The following is a 17291-nucleotide window of genomic DNA, read 5'->3' on the forward strand; positions in this document are numbered from 1 at the left end:
TATTCACATTAAAGTATTAAAAGCGACGACAAGAGTCAATAGCTAGTTAAGTAACGTTTTGAATTCCATTACAACTTTTCAAGCTTTACTTCTATTCATTTTATTTTATATTATTTTTATTTGGTCTTCTCACTGAATTCGGATCCTATCTCATCACCAAGATCTGCTAGAGTATCTGATTATGTTTTTTATTAAACTTTCGGCTCCAAATTGAAAAAGCTTTGCAATCAACGCCTTTATCGCAATTGATTTTTTTTTTTTCGTGATAATTTAATTTTTTTTTCTAAATTAAAAAGTATCAAGTAAAAAAAATTGTTACATTAGCTGAGATTCTGGTTATTTTTTTCTGTTTTAAATAGTACTTATAACTCTGGATGGTACACTGAGAAAAAAAAATACTTTTGCGCAATTAACAATTTCTTGGCTCAAGAAACTCGCTGACGATAAAATATTCTATTATTATTAATTATTAATTTCTGAAGAGAAGAACATCAATATTTATCTTTGGATAATAGATAAACAAAAGAATAGCTTTATTTAAATTAAGTAAAAGTTATTTCAATCAATTTAACAATTTCTTGAGCTAAGAATATATATTTTTGAAAATTTTCAAGAACATAAATTCTTGTATCAAGAAAATTTTCTTAATGAAAGTATTTTTTTTTCTCAGGGTATTTTATTTAATATTACGAAACATAATGTGAAAAAATATAAAAGCGATCATTACAATTCAATATTGAACGAAAGTTATTTGTAGTATTGTAGCTGTTATTGTAGTAAATAACGAGTCTCACTTTGTAAAGTTCGACATTTCAAACTGTAATAATCAGTTATTTTGTATGTTTTCTATAATATTATATCTATAGATATAAATATAGATGTAAGAGTTACTTGTGACAATAACTGTAGTATATAACAACTCTATTATAATTTTACAATTTCAAATAAAAATTCACTAAGGTACCCGCGGGTAATAAAGCCTAAGTGATAGAAATGACATTTAAAATCACCGCTTCCGCTAAAGGCTTCTCTAGTAGAAGCGTCTAGCATAGAAATATCGCTACAAGTTTATAGTCCCGATACAACGTTCTCTGCTTCTATATTTCATCATCCGTCATATACTAAAGTAGCGCAGAAGAATTCCTAAAAAACGGTTTGAGTAAATGGTAAACATTTTTCATAATTTTATATTTAATAATTTGAAATTATTGTTCTAATTTTTATCAACATCTTAGAAGGTATTGTTACTAAATTTAAGTGATGATTGATCTCTAATACCAATTTTATTAAGTATAGTATAACTATTTCCAATATGTTTAACCCGCAGGCCTAATTACCCTACCGCACTGATAGAAGGATTTATTTGTATTAAATAATATTTGTTAATAGTTAACAAATCATTTATTAGAGACCACTTTTTAGTATTAAATAAATATTTCTTAGTATTTAAAATGATTTGTTTGTATTTAATAAATCTGATATTCATTTATTAAATATTAACAAATCTTTTTAAATACTAAGAAATATTTGTTAAGGACTAACAAATGGCTTCTAATAAATGATTTGTTAAATATTAGCAAATCTTTTTAACTATAAACAAATCCTTCTATCAGTGCGTAGTAAAATAAGGCCTATTCGCAAGGTTTTTGAAAACAATTGTGAAAATTACCATTACTCCATTATATTTTATGGCTAGTGTATTAATATAAAAATTAATTACACATTTCAATAATTAAATGCAATATTTTCGAGTTTTTTCAAAATCTCCCTTAGCTAGGCCTTATTACCCGCCGGTACCTTACTTAGATATGTATGGCTCAACTTTTACAGAGAAAGGGAAAAGAAGATCACAATACCCGTCAAATTTAATTAACAAAGTGAAACAGTAAAAATGTTGTACTTGAACTATATTCATTAGTCATAGCAAAAATTAATTATAGGTTTGTTTTTATCGCTGCGATAAAAATTTATTATTTTACTTAGTAAACGTTTAAGTTGATGACATTGAAATGTAAAATTCTTGATATAGTTTTACACCTAACGAACATATTATCTAACATACACACAAAACTTTAAAAACTTTGTAACAAAAGAAAATTGTAACAGAACAATATAAGATTAAGTCATGATTATATTTTTTTTTAATTTTAACAAGTAATTGTATTGTGATCCTATTTATTGTGATCCTATATTATAGGCTTATTGCTGTTGGGCTTTTCATAAAAAAAAAAATAAAATAAAAATAGTAGTTTCCGTAACCATTCCTCATATTTTTGATATATCATACGATAATCTTTTATCGTACGTGCAAAATAATAAGCATTAAAATTGGAATTCTTAATTATCAAATTAACTATTAAAGTCACGATTTAACGGTCTGAAATGATATTTATCATAAAACCATTATTAATTATTAACTTAAAGTTTATTTTTTTCGTTTTAATTTTACTTGACTGACCAAAGTTCCATCTAACTCAATTTCTTCCGCTTTAAATCTCAGGAAAACAACGAACAAGAAATGATAGACTCAAGAATAGCAAAAAAATAATCTTCCAAGTCTTGCCAGAAAATAATAGATAATTTTATCAGTCACGACAGCGGAAACCCTGAGAATTTGATCTCCTATTTTTTGTAGGCTTATTTTCACTGTTTTTATCGTGTAAGCTTACTCGAGACCTCGTTTTTCTTTAAATTTACACGTGAATCTCGGGTAGATCATAAAAAAAATTTTTTTTTTCTTAAATCTCTTCCTTGGAATAAAAAGTTTTTTCCCAGAAAACTTTTAGGATTTTTTTTAATTCTATCATAAATTTATCAAAAATTTATATTCGTCGGAAAATTGAAAATTTTTATATATATTTTAAAAGACAATTGAATTACATGTCATGTGTTTTTAATTAAAATTTAAAAATTAATTGAGGGAATTGTAAATTTCAATTAATATAATGGAGAATATAAAATATTCTTTTTTCTATCACGTTAAATGTAAAATTAAATTAAATAAATTGATGGTTGATTTTAATTAAATGAAATGTAAAAATTATAAAACTAAACTAAAAAAAAATGATAGAAAAAATTTTTTCCATCAGAGAACGAGGTAATTTTTTTTTAATTACATGCATGTTTGAACATTGAGACCGTCAGATTTTCTGACACTTTTATCGTGATTTTTCCCGTACGTGAAGATAAAATATGAAAATTCACTAGTAGATTGGAGGAATTTTTTCTCATTCTTTCTGCAATTCCTCTTCTTTCTTTTTTATTAATATGTTCGTGTATATAGAAAAGATATGAAGAGAACCGTTTAATATATATGAGAGCGCAGCTCGGATCGCGGGAAAGAGGAATTTACTTCTCGAATAGAACTCTTTTTCTACTCTTCTTTCATTCTTCGGCAGGACCTTCACAATCGCCTTTGCTCTTTAGTTTTTTACAATCCATTGCTCGGATGTCTGGGCAAAGTCTAGGGGTACCACCTTCTGGGGTGGGACATCGCTACAGAGCTCCGTGAATTCCAAAGAATCGACGAGTTGCACTGGATTGCATTATCGGTCAACCCAGAGAATCCATAAAAGAACTGACTAGTGATAGTAATAGTTATGGTCCTATAAATATATTTATATCACGGGAAAGCCAACTCAGCTGTTCTCCGTTCATCTTTTCTCTCTGAGTTCGCGTGAATTGAACATTATTGCCGGATAAGGGTACAGACATCTCAATGCATCTCAAGCCTATTATTAGAAATAATCTTTTATTAATTAAATTTTACAGCTGTCAATATATTTTTTTTTATTTTTAGTGTTCTGCTGACTCACAGTGGTTAATTAAAGAAAATTTTTAGAAAGTTTGTAAGATTAGATTGTACAGTTAAAATTATATTTTTGTTTGTAATTTTATAAAATGATTGTGGCATAACTTTAGACTCGAGTGCATCATTAAATTTTGTATAGTTATAATTAGAAGCTAATATATATTCGTAGTAATTGTTTACTTTCACGATCGTCTGGTTTTTTGGTACACTGATAAAAACATTAACTTGACTCAAGAGCCAAAATCTTAAATCAAGAATTCCATTTTGAAGAAAATGATTTTCTTGAGTCAAGAAAACAAATTCTTGAGACAAAAAAAATTTACTTAAATCAAGAATAATTTCTTGACTCAAGAATTTATTCTCTTGACTGAAGAAAATCATTTTCTTCAAAATGGTATTCTTGGTTCAAGATTTTGGCTCTTGAGTCAAGTTAATTTTTTTATCAGTGTATAAAAAATTTCAAAGATCAAAATTTTAGAAAAAAAAATATAAATATTTGGATTTATCAAAAAATGATGATCATTACTCGATATATTTGAATTTATTTTTTTTTTTAATAATTAAGAAGTAACAAATATAAAAAAATCAAATTACTAGATTACGTTAAGAGTACCTTCGATTAGTTTTGAAGCTTTCAATGTTAACAAAAATTTTATGTCGACTGAAAATATTTAATAAAATATATTGACAGATGTAAAAAAAAATTTTTTTCTTAAGGTAGTTCTTTCCCAGCCTATAGTTTATGCTACATCTGTCTTTTTCATTCGCTAGTATCACCTCTTTTACGGGCTATTGCTCACTTACTTCCACGCATGACTTTATTTATTTACTTCACTATTTTATCAATGATTTCTCAAAAACTATGTGGTAGGGAATTCCAGAATTTTTTAGGGTAATTATACATGTATTAATCTAAATAATGTTAGTTTTTTGTGAAATTCTTAAAATTTCTTCAATACAAAAAAATAGACGTAGTAAATCGTCTCCAAATTTTAACAGCATGTGAATTATGCATTTGATTACTTATATTATAAATTTGAAAGGTTTCTTGAAATTTTGCTCGCATGACCCAACTACTTTAATTGAAAATTGGATTATCAAAAAAAACTATTATATTTTTAATGAACTTTAAGAATCTTTGATTGAACAAAAAAAATGTTCAATATCATTTTTTTAAGTTAAAGTACCTACTATAAATCTTAAAACTAAAAAATTACCAAATTTATTCCCGCGTAAAAATTTCGATAAATTTTTTTGTGTAATAAAGTTATAACAACACAGTAAAAAATTTTACGTCAATGTGTCAAAAAATTTTGTGTTAAAAATTTTTATGTTAAATATTTACACTTTTTTGTGTTAATTTAACACAATAAATGTTAAATTTACATAAAAAAGTGTTAAATATTTAACACAAAACTTTTTGACGAAATGACGCAAAATTTTTTATTGTGTAAATCTGATGTTAAAAATATTGATTAAATTTAAACCATTAAATTAAGCTAATACAGAACAAAAATATTAACAATAAACAAAAGTTTACAGATTTATATTGCGCTTAATCATTATTATTCATAAGGATAATTAGGACTATTTAGAGCCGGTAACTTTTAATTATCCAAATGCAGCGAGTGTGATGTTAATTTGATGAACACTAAACAAGATTTCGGTGCAAGTATGAGTACATGAGGGTGTATGTATGTTTATAAGGATAGAATTGCATAGTGTATGCATATTTACGGTGTGTAAGCATGTAGTTGTAACGAGTAAAAAGGTAAATGCGATGCAGCAGCAAGCACAGAGCAGCGACGTCTAAATATTTCAAGCGGTTGGGTGTACGAGCTTAAATTTCGAGAGGACTCAAGTGGTTCCTGTACCAGAGAGCGCCCTCAGCTGTTCTACAAGGGTTGTTAATTATTTCTACCAAGTTGAGGAGAAACCAGTGGCATAGTGTGCACAAGTGTCGTATACCCCCCCCCCCTCTCCCTAAAAGTCGAGAAAATAAATGCGACGAGCAGACAGAGCTCGACGACAACTTCCCACTTTCTCCCTCATACTGCTCGTGGAGCTTTTATGCCCGCGAATTCGGTCAAAAGTACTTGTCCAAACAAAAACTCGGCCAACAAAATAAAAAGTTTAGCAGTCATTATAAATACTCGTTTTTTAATTCTATTCATTTACATTTTTTGTCGTAAGCTTAATTGATTTTTTCTGCTATGAATTTCTTATGACTGCATTTTATATTTGGATGAAAAAAATTTTTCACCAGAGATGAAAAAAGCTAGGAATTATTTTATATGGCTCTTTAAAAAAATATTGGATTGAATTGTAACCGAGTTTTTAACTAGGCCGCCGGTCTGAAATATATTGAATAAACAATAGAAAAAAAAATGTGGGATTAAAAAAATGCACGCTTCGATTTTATTTTTAATGAATCAAATTCCGTTAGTGATTAATAAAATAAATAAAAAATTCATCTAAAAAAGTAAAAACACGGTTTAGTAGAGAACTAAAAACTAGAGGTTTTTTTTTTTTAATGAAAAAAAGTAATCCGGTTCTCATACCAGAAATTTATTTACAAAAGAGCAATATTTTGATTAGTCTTTGATATCAAGCATGGCTGCACCAATTGAAAACACAGTAATTATATTTCTTTTTTATTAAATTGCTGTATATGAAAAAAATAATGACTCTAAATTGATTAAAAATTTTACTTAGAAAAAAAAGACACAAGTTTGCTTACTTAATGAAGTATTAAAAAAATGTAACAATGCAAAAAAAAAAATAGGTGTAATAATTAACTTGATTCAAGAAATAAAATCTTGAGCTAAAATCATTTTTTAAAATTTGACTTAATCTGAAATCAAGCAAAAAAATTTTTAACCGATCATTTTTTCTATTCAAGTTAATTTAATCTGATTAAAGAAATTTTCTGCTCAATTAAAAACAAAATAATTTTCCAAATGATCTGGGCTCAACATTTTTTCTCTTTATTCAAGATAATATTTTTATCAATATAGTAATTCATAAATGTCTATAAAAACTGAGTAACAATGACGATAAATCTCTCAGCTACTCGCCAAAAAAATAAAAATCCCTGCACTTTAAATAAATAACTATAAATCTCTGCCTAAACACAATAGATTGCTAAAATGACGAGAACGATAACACTGACACTAGTACCAATAATAACAATAATAATAATAATATATTCAGCCTACATGAGAGGACATTAGAGTGGAAATTTCTTGGGCAAGTCACGTCATCTCGTTATCATTCACAAGAAGTATGCACGTATTATATCTGCGGAGGAATAAGAGAGGCGTCTCATTGTGAAATTAATCGATGACAAAGACGTTTACTGAATCTACGAGTTACACCCTTCCGGTAATTCCCCGGTAATTTAATCCGCCCGTATCAAACTAAAACCAAAATTTTCTCCTACCATACACATTTTTTACCCACAGATTACAGATATTTCAAATTATTCGCTACATATCAATTTTTAATTAAAATTTTCTCTTTGTTTTTATTTTATTTTTCCGTCAATAAATATATGAAACTTTTTTTAAAATTATTTTTAGTAAAAAGTTAATTAAAGTTCTTTACTTCATTTTGTATCGCAGCAAAAAAATTTATTAAAAAAAAAAAAATAATAAAACAGTAGTTGATTTTAAATGAAATGAATAACTGAATATTTATATTTGTATGCATATTCAGTGACGTTATGTGGCGTGAGATCTTTGAGTTGGTGATCTTCAGAATCCAGAATAAGGCTGTATAATGTATAGAGTATAGAGTAGTAGACATAAAGTACTGAGTACAGAGGGATGTAGACGTAAAGGTAAAGGTAAAGGTAGAATACGCTCTTGATCCTTGCACCCTTTCTTTCTCTTTCAGTGAGGAAGAGGATGAAGATGAGAATAAAAATGATACTTGACTTTACTCCAATAGGATATGTACTAGGTACCTATCTGCTATATGTGCAACTTAGATAGTCTTATTTTTATTTTATATATTTTTTAGGATAAATAAAATAAAATAGAGGTATAGGGACATAAAGGTACCTAGGGACAATAACTGCGCGGATCTTTGGCGAGAGAAGATCAGTTTTATTGAGCTTCTTCTGCTACAGCTTTATAGTTACAACTCTGAACACATATATGTGGGTGGGGAGGGGATGTGCAGGTGTATTCGCTTGACGGTAAACTTTTGCAATATCTTCTTAAAATCTAAATTGGTCGGTACTGCTGGAGTTTCAGAAAGAGCTATTACTTCAGGATATATATTGTCGGAGTGGAGCGTACCAGAGCAAGATCTAAATAACTGAGAGAGACCTATAGGAGACTTCATGTACACGATCATAGTTAAACATTGATAAAATTCCAGCGCTAAGAATAAATTAACTGTTATTTAATTTTGCTTCAGTTTCTCAGCGTTAAAGGAGCTTTTTTTATTTTGTTAATTTAATACGAAAAGAAGTTTTTTTTTGTGCACTTAAAGGTGGGAAATTTTGAACAAATTTTTTTTGTTAAATTAATAATCTTGAATTATATTATTTTTTTAATTTAATTAATTGAATAAAAAATAAAAAAGTAAGTTAAAATTTTTTTTTCAGATGAACTTTGCTACCAATCAGTAAAAAAATAATTTTTTTACTTTAAGATGCACTTCCAGAGAGGAACTTGGGATATTGTGAATAAAAAACTTGATACAGATTGGAAAGCTTTTTAATTGAAAAATCTATGAATAGTCTAGTAATTGATCCAAGTTTTTTTTTTGATTTGACAATGAAGACACTGAGAGGATTTAATAGTTTACTCACAAATTTTGTAAAAAAAAGTTTGTTTAAGAAAAAATTCAAATTTCTAAATTAAGTTTTGGTTTTTTATAATTTCAAGAAGCTTTTGAAAATATAATTTTAATAATAACGCATTTTTTATTTCAGCTTATAGGCAAAGGTATGACTTTTTTTTAGACATGTACTGATAGAAGGATTTGTTTATATTTAATAAGCTTTATTAACTGTTAATAAATGATTTTTTAACATCATAGGATTTAATAAATATTCATTAACAGTTAATAAATGATTTTTTAACTATTAATAAATGTACTTTCCTCCTAAATAAATATTTATTGAATATTAAAAAATATTTATTAAAATTTAATAAATTAAATAATTGTCTTCAAATAAATTAAATTATTAATAGTTAATAAATCCTGCTATAAGTGGGTAATTTTGAAAAATTTATAAATTGTATTAGAAAAAAACTCAAATGAATAAAAAAGAAATTAATTCATTCTCAAATTTTTTTAAAATTTATTTAAAAAATAAATAAATTTTTTTTTAATTTTGACTGCACCCAACCCATAAGAAAGTACAAACTTTAAAAGGAAGAAGAAAAATATAATATCGATGGAGTTGTTAAAATTATTACAAGAGTATAGGTGGGATATATCGTGTAGCGGTGGGTTACACATTACACCATAAGACTCCCTGAGGACCGAAATGAGCCCATAGACAGTTTCACGCGAGTTTGTTTCGGTCCCAAGCGTACTGTCGAGGAAAATGGATCGATTATGCGTTATAGGTACAGGAGGAGGACTCTGACCAGGTTTCATCTGTGTCATATTCAAACAACTAGTGACTGACTGTTCTATTAAACTACACATGCTCATATCGTCGACATACATTTATCTATTATTTATATCTGTATGTGTATTTATTTCTATGTAAAATAGCAGTTGGCGTTGACGATCGCGAGATTAACCGTGACAGAGAAGGACGGCGTTGTCAATCGACTTTACTTTGCTACAGGCTATTCTATTTCAATGATTCTGTCGTGACATACAGCGCACACGGCTTTCGAATATTGAAATTTATACAACCACTATCAATTTTCAAGTACGAAAATTACTTTTGTTTTATTTATTTCTCCATTATTTTCATCGATTTGCTTTTTTAATCAATCATTTTTTTTTTGTGCTTTTTCGAATGTGTGGGAATTGAAAATCTGGCGGGTAGAATCAAAAGTATTGAATATGAAAAATTTTTAGTGCTCGTTATCCAACACTTACTCTGGTTTTCTATTGAAAGTTTATAGCCAAAAAATATTTATATTGATAGATGGCATTTTTTAGGGCTCGCTGCTTTTTTTATTTTCCGGTCGTAAAAAAATTTTTGGTTCTGGAAAACTGACAGATTTTTATGACAGATGATTGTAATGAGTCAAAGTGATTTTTTATTTTTATCATATTGAAAAAAAAACAACATAGAATAGAAATTACTTTCTTAAAATAATTAGATGATATTTTAGTTCAATAAAAATTGTTGAATTAAATATGGGTTATTTGAAAATAATAAAAAGCTTCATTGAAGACTAAAATATTTTTGAATTAATAAGAACTGAATAGCTTGAAAAGAAAGAATAAAATTTTTGAGATAATATTTAATAATTTTTTTAATATAATTTATTATAAAAACATTTAAATGAATTTTGTAATTATCTGACCAAAGAAATAAATTTCATAAAAATTGAATCGAGCGTACGGCAAAATGCTCCCAGTTAATAGCAATTATTTATAATTACTCGTTTACTCAAAACTGTTATTAATAAATTTACGTAAATACAGTGCGCAATAACCATAAAAATAATGAAATTTGTATCCTCATTATTCAAAATAATAAATATAAAGTAAACAGCATTATGAATAATAATAATAATAATAACAGCGCAAGAGTATGAGGTAAAATGATAATATTGTTAATTGGCCGTAAGCTTACAATAAGAGCAGACAAGAGTGAAAACTTGAGTATATTTACCAAAGGCATTTTTATTTTCGCTTTCGCATTCGCTAGAGGAAGGAAAAAGAAGATAGACCCGTTACCGTTTCCGTTTCCTATAACGCGGGAATTAAGTGTAATCGTTAAAGGAAACGCTGAGTATGTTCTTGTTTATCATTATTATTATTATTATTATTATTATTATTATTATTATTATTATTATTATAATTATTATTATTATTTTTTTCACAGATATAATATAAGAATAAGTAAGAAATGATCTACCATCTACAGTGAAGGTAATTGTTTTAAATGAAAATTAGCCAAGTGAAAAAACGAATTTCGCTGGTGACAAAAAAGTAGAGTAAAAAAGAAAAAATAAAAAAAGAAAGTGCTTTAAAAGTTTAAATTATACGGTGATGGACTACAGGCATATCCTCTTAATCTAAGCAGATGCTGTCTGATTCAAATTTCAATTAACGCGTTTCCCAACGAGGAATAAACCCGGAGAAGCCGAGATTGCCGCCGCCACTGTGAATGGTTTCCCACTATCCACCAGTTTCACTTGCGAAGCTTTTGAAAGCTGTCATTGAAGCTACTGTTACTAGAAACTACCTCTATCTTTCTTTTGCTCTCTATACATATATCTACGGATTATATTATATTGTATACATATATACGCTATTTCATCTATCTTACTTTCTCTTTCTCGATCTCTCTCGTTCTTCCTAAGCATTTGCAGATAACGAGCCGAGTCCCATAAACGATATGAGAGTTTGTGAATCTCAAAACTTACTCTCGATAATGACTTCCGCTTTTCTCACCACACATATGTGTTTATCGTCATTGTTGCTCTTTATCACTCAACTTCAAATATTTATTGTTTCTTTATCTGATAAATATCACTTTTACTTCAAACTTATATTCTATTAAATATTTACTATTTATTTTATATTACACAGTAAAAAAATTTTCGAACCGATGATTTTTAATTTATTTAATTTCTCTGGAGTGAAATTTACTCCAATAAATATTTTATTCATATTATCAATTAAAAAAACTACGCAATTTTTATTGAATAAAAATAAAAAGTAGGTTTTATTCGTTTAAAACTTATAATTAGAAAATTAAAAAATTAATAGAATTTTTTTCCCATGTTTAATATTACAAATAAATTTTAATACTTAAAAAAAATTACATGAATATTTTTTTTTAATTTCTTCAAATAGAATTTTTTGATAGATTCTCGCTCTAATAATTTATTTGTAAAGAAATCTTAAAAATTGCCATACGTTAGTTTATTTTAATAACATTGAATTAATGAATTTTATTTAAATAAAACCCAGTAGTTTTAATAATTAATTATTTTCTCCTGTTTACATTTAAATTTATCAACAAAACTTAAAAACAAACTCCAAATAAATTGCTTCAAGTATTTGTTAATAATTTTGCATTTAAAACTTGTTTCAGTTTAATAAAAATTTATTTCGGTCTAAAAACTTTGTAGAATATTTTTTGGATTAAACCGGAATATTTTATTTCTTCACTCCGGTAAAGGGAGTGAGAATTAACTCGCAATTTTTAACAATGTATACTTTAACAACTATTGTCTCTTTAGTGTAGGACAGTTAATATTTAGTCCAGCGTAATATATGTTTACGGTCGTTATTTACCGTAAATTCACCAGCAGTAAAGTCACGAGGTGCATCACTGCTTTTATTGCGAGTTAGTCAACAAATATATTTACAAGATTGCTGCTCCGATTTTCATTAGAAACATCTGCACTTTATCTATGTCTTTTATTGCGCTGACAGATTTATTAATCACCAACATTCGTATTGATTTATGTTTAAGATAATATCTAGTTGAATTAATGGGAGTTTGATATATGTATACGAGCTACACATGTTTTATCATTCTTAAAAAAATTTTATTTAACACTAAATAATCTTAAATTTTTTCTTATTCCCATGAATTAATTATCATATACTTAAGCATCTAATCATAGAATCTTACGACGGCAAAAAACTTATCTTTCATTGGGTTGAAAGACAGAAAAAGTGAACCTTCAAGTTATGCATAAGAGATAATTAATTTTTTTTTCCCTTATCCGAGAGTATGTAATTTTTTAGCAACGAGATAATGCGGATTGCGATAGTGCAGAAGGAAGTTGCTAAATAAATAATATTAATATTTATTGTTAATAAAAATAAACATTGGAATGATGCGTTTGAATGATGAAAAAATAACAATAACGTATGCAGTAATAACAATGATAAAGGAATGAAGAATAACGAGAAGGTTGAAACTCTGGTTTGACCTAAATATCGCCGTTTAAGAATTATTATAACGGATCCCGGCTGTAACGGTGAAGAGAAAACAATTGAACGTATGAATTGTGGAGCTAACTTTTGGAGTATAAGTTACAACTTTTGGGATTTATCTATAATAAAATGCGAAATTAATGTCTTGGGTAATGGTTATGGTATGGTATCCATTATTGCCTAATTTGGTATGAACATATTAAGAAAAATGCTGAAATTTTATGATACATTTCTTGATATACTCATCAGCATACGTCGGAAAAATCTTTTAATTATAGACATAGGTGCACAGAAAAAAAAAGTATATAATTTTGAAGAACTTAATATTTTTCAAAATTATATTCTTGGTCCAAGAATTTTTCTCTTGAATCAAGTTAATTTTTTTTTCAGTATGTTATTTACAATGTAAAAAATCGGGAGTCAATTTTTACTCTCTTTGCTCGGAGTACCGAAGTGAAGAAATAAAATATAAAGTAAAAAGTAAATAAAAGTATAAAGTAAATTTGGATTTTGTTTCTACGAAATGATTTTGAATTTTAATCAGAAAAATATCCTACAGAATTTTTAGACTAAAATGAATTTTTTTTTATCTGAAATAAGTTTCAAATGAAAAATTACTAAAAAATACTTCGAACAATTTATCCCGAATTTAAGTTTGTAAATATTAATTATATTTTTCAAAAAAATTTGATTTTGGAATATTGAATGAAATATTTACGAGAATTTATCAAAAAATTCTATTATTAATAGATATTAAAAAAAAAAAATATTGATATAATTTTTTTAAATATCAAAATTTATTTTTGACAAAGGAAAAAATTTTATTAATTTTTTTAATTTCTTAATACGCATTTTGTGATTTTTAAACAAATAAAAACTATTTTTTTTTTTCATTTAACAATGAAGAATTTACTTCACAGAGTTTTTTTTGTTTACAATATAAATAAAATCCTTCTCAGAGAGAATTTCACTCCGGAGGGATTAAATTAATTACCACCCACTCCGCAATTTATTTATAATATAATTTTGAAATAAAACCAATTTTACTTATTTTCTTTACCTATATTATTATGGTTTAATTACAATCGAAAAGCCAATAAAAGAATATTCAAAATTTTATTCATCATTATATCCTATACAAACGAAGCGAACAATACTCGCCATCATTAATAATTACGTAATAATTATTAATAACATAACATTAATAATTATAATAACATTTTGCAACATAATTCAAAATATTATCATCATAACAAAGGTATCTACATATTCGATGTACATCAATTTAAAAATTAACAACATGAAACGTTTTGGTACACCAAATAAAGCATTGTTAATTTATTATTCACTGTACTTATTCTCTTGTAAATATATGTTCATTATTTTGTAATTATTATTTGAATTTTCGGTAACAATTCATAATTATAATTCAACTATGGATTCAATGTTTTGAATTGTGTATAATTTCACATTAAGTTCGCTAAAGTAAAAAATAATATTTAAAATATCGGCTAGAGGATAGACACAATAGAATAATTTGAGATGGATTAAAAGCAAGTCAAATCCATCAATTAATTGTGATTACGGAGTATGAAATGCGTAGAGTGCACAGAGGAAACAATACGCGATTTAGATTTAGATTTCATACAACACACAACATTCAACACGCATGATTGCGTATTGACGACTTTGATTCTATTATTTCAAACCCAATTTACGGTTATTTGTTGAAACATTTTTACTAAAGATAAAAATATGCTTTTGTGTTTTCATCCTGCCATTCTGGATATCATTTCTATTAAAAGTTTTTATATTTTAATCCGTTAATACTCGTAGCTGTTTCATAAGACGATTATTTATATACGCGTTTTAATCATCAGTGAAATTCTTTGGCAGTTTTTTTTTATGAATTGAGACGGAAATCCGATTAATTTTTTTTATTATTGTATTATTTATTATTATTAATAGTTAAAATGAATAATATTTGAATTGTCGATTTTAAAACAAAAAAATTGTTAAATATATTTAAGAAAAAAATTTTTTCGGAGGCGTTTGATAATTCGTTTCCGTTTCTGTACATCAGCTGTTCGAGCTGCAGTCTAACGAGACGTGTTTTATATTTATCGCACATCGTGTGGATGTGGAGCACTGATAGGTCTGGTAGTTTTTTCAGATAAATGAGTGTGTAACATAAATTTTTGGTAATTGCGTGGAACAAATTATTTTTTAGTGTTAACTTTTATGAAAATGATCTTTTATTACGTAAGCGTAATGTCTAATTTGAAGTCTAGTAGTCATTTTTAGACGTCTATTAAGTTTGAATTTATTATCACGAGTCGTATGTAAAAAATCGGTGACACGTGATTCGACATGAGGCAGTCTATCTTTAATTTTTTTACAGAAGTTGAATAAAAAGTCGTTAGAAATTTTTTCTTATAGTAAGCATATTACGATATTTATTATTTAAAATCGAAATTATGTCTAATATACGCAAGATACGAAAAAATGATGACTTTTTTTTGTAGAAAATTAAATTTTCTACGAAAAAAGTCCTTTTCAATTTTAGTGTATCTCCAATTTTTGATACAGAATTTGTATAAAAACTTTTAAGAAAATTTTTCTCTAACTAGCAACCTAATGACATTTATTAAAATTTAAATCCAAAATCATGGCTAAAATATTCAAGATTCGGAAAAATGAAGAAAATTTTTTTTATAGAAAATTTTCTACAAAAAAGTTCTTGACCAATTTTTCCGAATCTCCAAAAAATCATATTTAAAATTTCGACCTATAAAATATCCTAAGTAAAAAAATTTCACTCCAATTTTCACTGAACATCTTAATTTTCCTGAGCTTCACAAAATTTCAACCCGTACAATAAATAATAAAATTTAAAAATTAAAAAGAAGCCAAGGACAATTTATCAAAAATACTTAACACCCACAATAAGATAACAAAAAATTTTCCAATATAAAAAGCACAAAAATCACCAAAAAAAAAAAAAGCCACTGACCTTGAGTCAAATTTGGCACCATCAGTGAGCGTACCGGTGTAATGCATGGTAAGATGGTCCCCCTTTTTGGACTTAACCGTGCAGCCCTCCGGTGCAAAAAGTGTCTCAACTTTAAGTTCATTGGACTTAATGTTATTGCCATTGTTGTTACTGTTATTTTCATTGGAAGCGAGAGATTGGCTAACAGTTCCCAAAAGGAGAAAGAGGGCAAAGGTCCACGTCAGGACTCCAAAAGTGGCACTCGGTAATCGGGACATTTTCGCGGATCTTTTATTAAAACCGTAACTACTAGCAAGTGGTTGAAGTAAACTCATGTCACTGTAACTGGCGGAAGCCGCGGAGCAACTGGCGTTCGGTATAACGCGACTCAACCAAGTTGCCCTCATCCTCGTACTACCACGTCATGGCATTCTGTTCTGGAGGATAGGAGTAGTGGTGTACACAGTCCTCACCGAAAGAGAGGGACTTATCTGTCGATGGGAAATAGAGAGAGAGAAAGAAGGAAGATGGCGCGTGCGAACTGCTGTGTACACGTGACGAAGAAACGTGGAACTGAGGGACAAAGAGCTGCGATACGAAAGTGTAGGAGGAGAGAGAGAGAAAGAGAGAAGAGATGCCACATTGCGCCGTCTCATTGGCCTCTCGGAATATGTAGGTCTCTGCCTTACTTCCGCATTTGACCTTCTCTCTCTTCCTCTTGAGCTCTTCACTCTGCAGATCTTTTTATTTATTTATTTTCACCCGTACCGGTATGGTATCTTTTTTTTTTTTTTTTTTTTTTTTTTATACTTGCTCTTGTATATATAATTTACTTTCTCTTTTTTATTTAACAATTTTTGACGCCGCTTTTTCACCAGATCTCTGCACTTGCGGGCCTCCTCCCTGCTCTGGGTGCAGGAGCAGGAATTCTTTATACTATCGGTCGGCTGTTTTACTTATTTATGGATTTGTTTATTTATTGGGCTGATAAAGATGCCGGGAAGAAATATACGGGCGTGGGATGGGAGAGTACGTAGATAGATACTACACAGGCGTATCAAAATGTAACACGCGGATCAAGTTTAAGTTGTAAAGAGGTGCTCAGACACTGGTGTTACATTCCTTATACCTTTTCGTGTTCAGCTCCGATTGGTTTACGTGGCATTCAACCGTCTCGATCGCTTTTATGCTTTTTTACTCTGTTTTTGTTTTTAAAAAACGACCGCTACGTGGAATTTTCACTGAGCTTCTTCTTTCAATTACCCATCCCGGAGTAATTATTTATGAAATACACTCAATTGCTAAGTGTAAAGGTCATTACGATAAAGTCAGATAAGTGTTTCGGCTGTTTGATATCTATTAGTTTCTTTCAAATAGAAGTTT

The 17291-nt window shown here is 27.9% G+C and overlaps 1 protein-coding gene across 2 annotated transcripts in view; it reads right to left on the bottom strand.

Annotated features, from left to right (window-relative positions):
• LOC123259938 (peptidyl-prolyl cis-trans isomerase FKBP15-2) overlaps positions 1 to 16330 on the bottom strand; it is a 32791-nt gene extending 16461 nt beyond the window's left edge. For both annotated transcript variants that reach the window (XM_044720768.1, XM_044720767.1), the window contains exon 1: positions 15930 to 16330. In XM_044720768.1, coding sequence (XP_044576703.1) covers positions 15930 to 16315 — 386 coding nt within the window. In that variant the 5' untranslated portion in view covers positions 16316 to 16330. The remainder of the gene's footprint in view (positions 1 to 15929) is intronic.
• Between the last annotated feature and the right edge of the window lie 961 nt (positions 16331 to 17291).

The sequence above is a fragment of the Cotesia glomerata genome, linkage group LG2 (genome assembly GCF_020080835.1).
Source record: "Cotesia glomerata isolate CgM1 linkage group LG2, MPM_Cglom_v2.3, whole genome shotgun sequence".
NCBI classification, from domain to species: Eukaryota; Metazoa; Arthropoda; class Insecta; order Hymenoptera; family Braconidae; genus Cotesia; species Cotesia glomerata.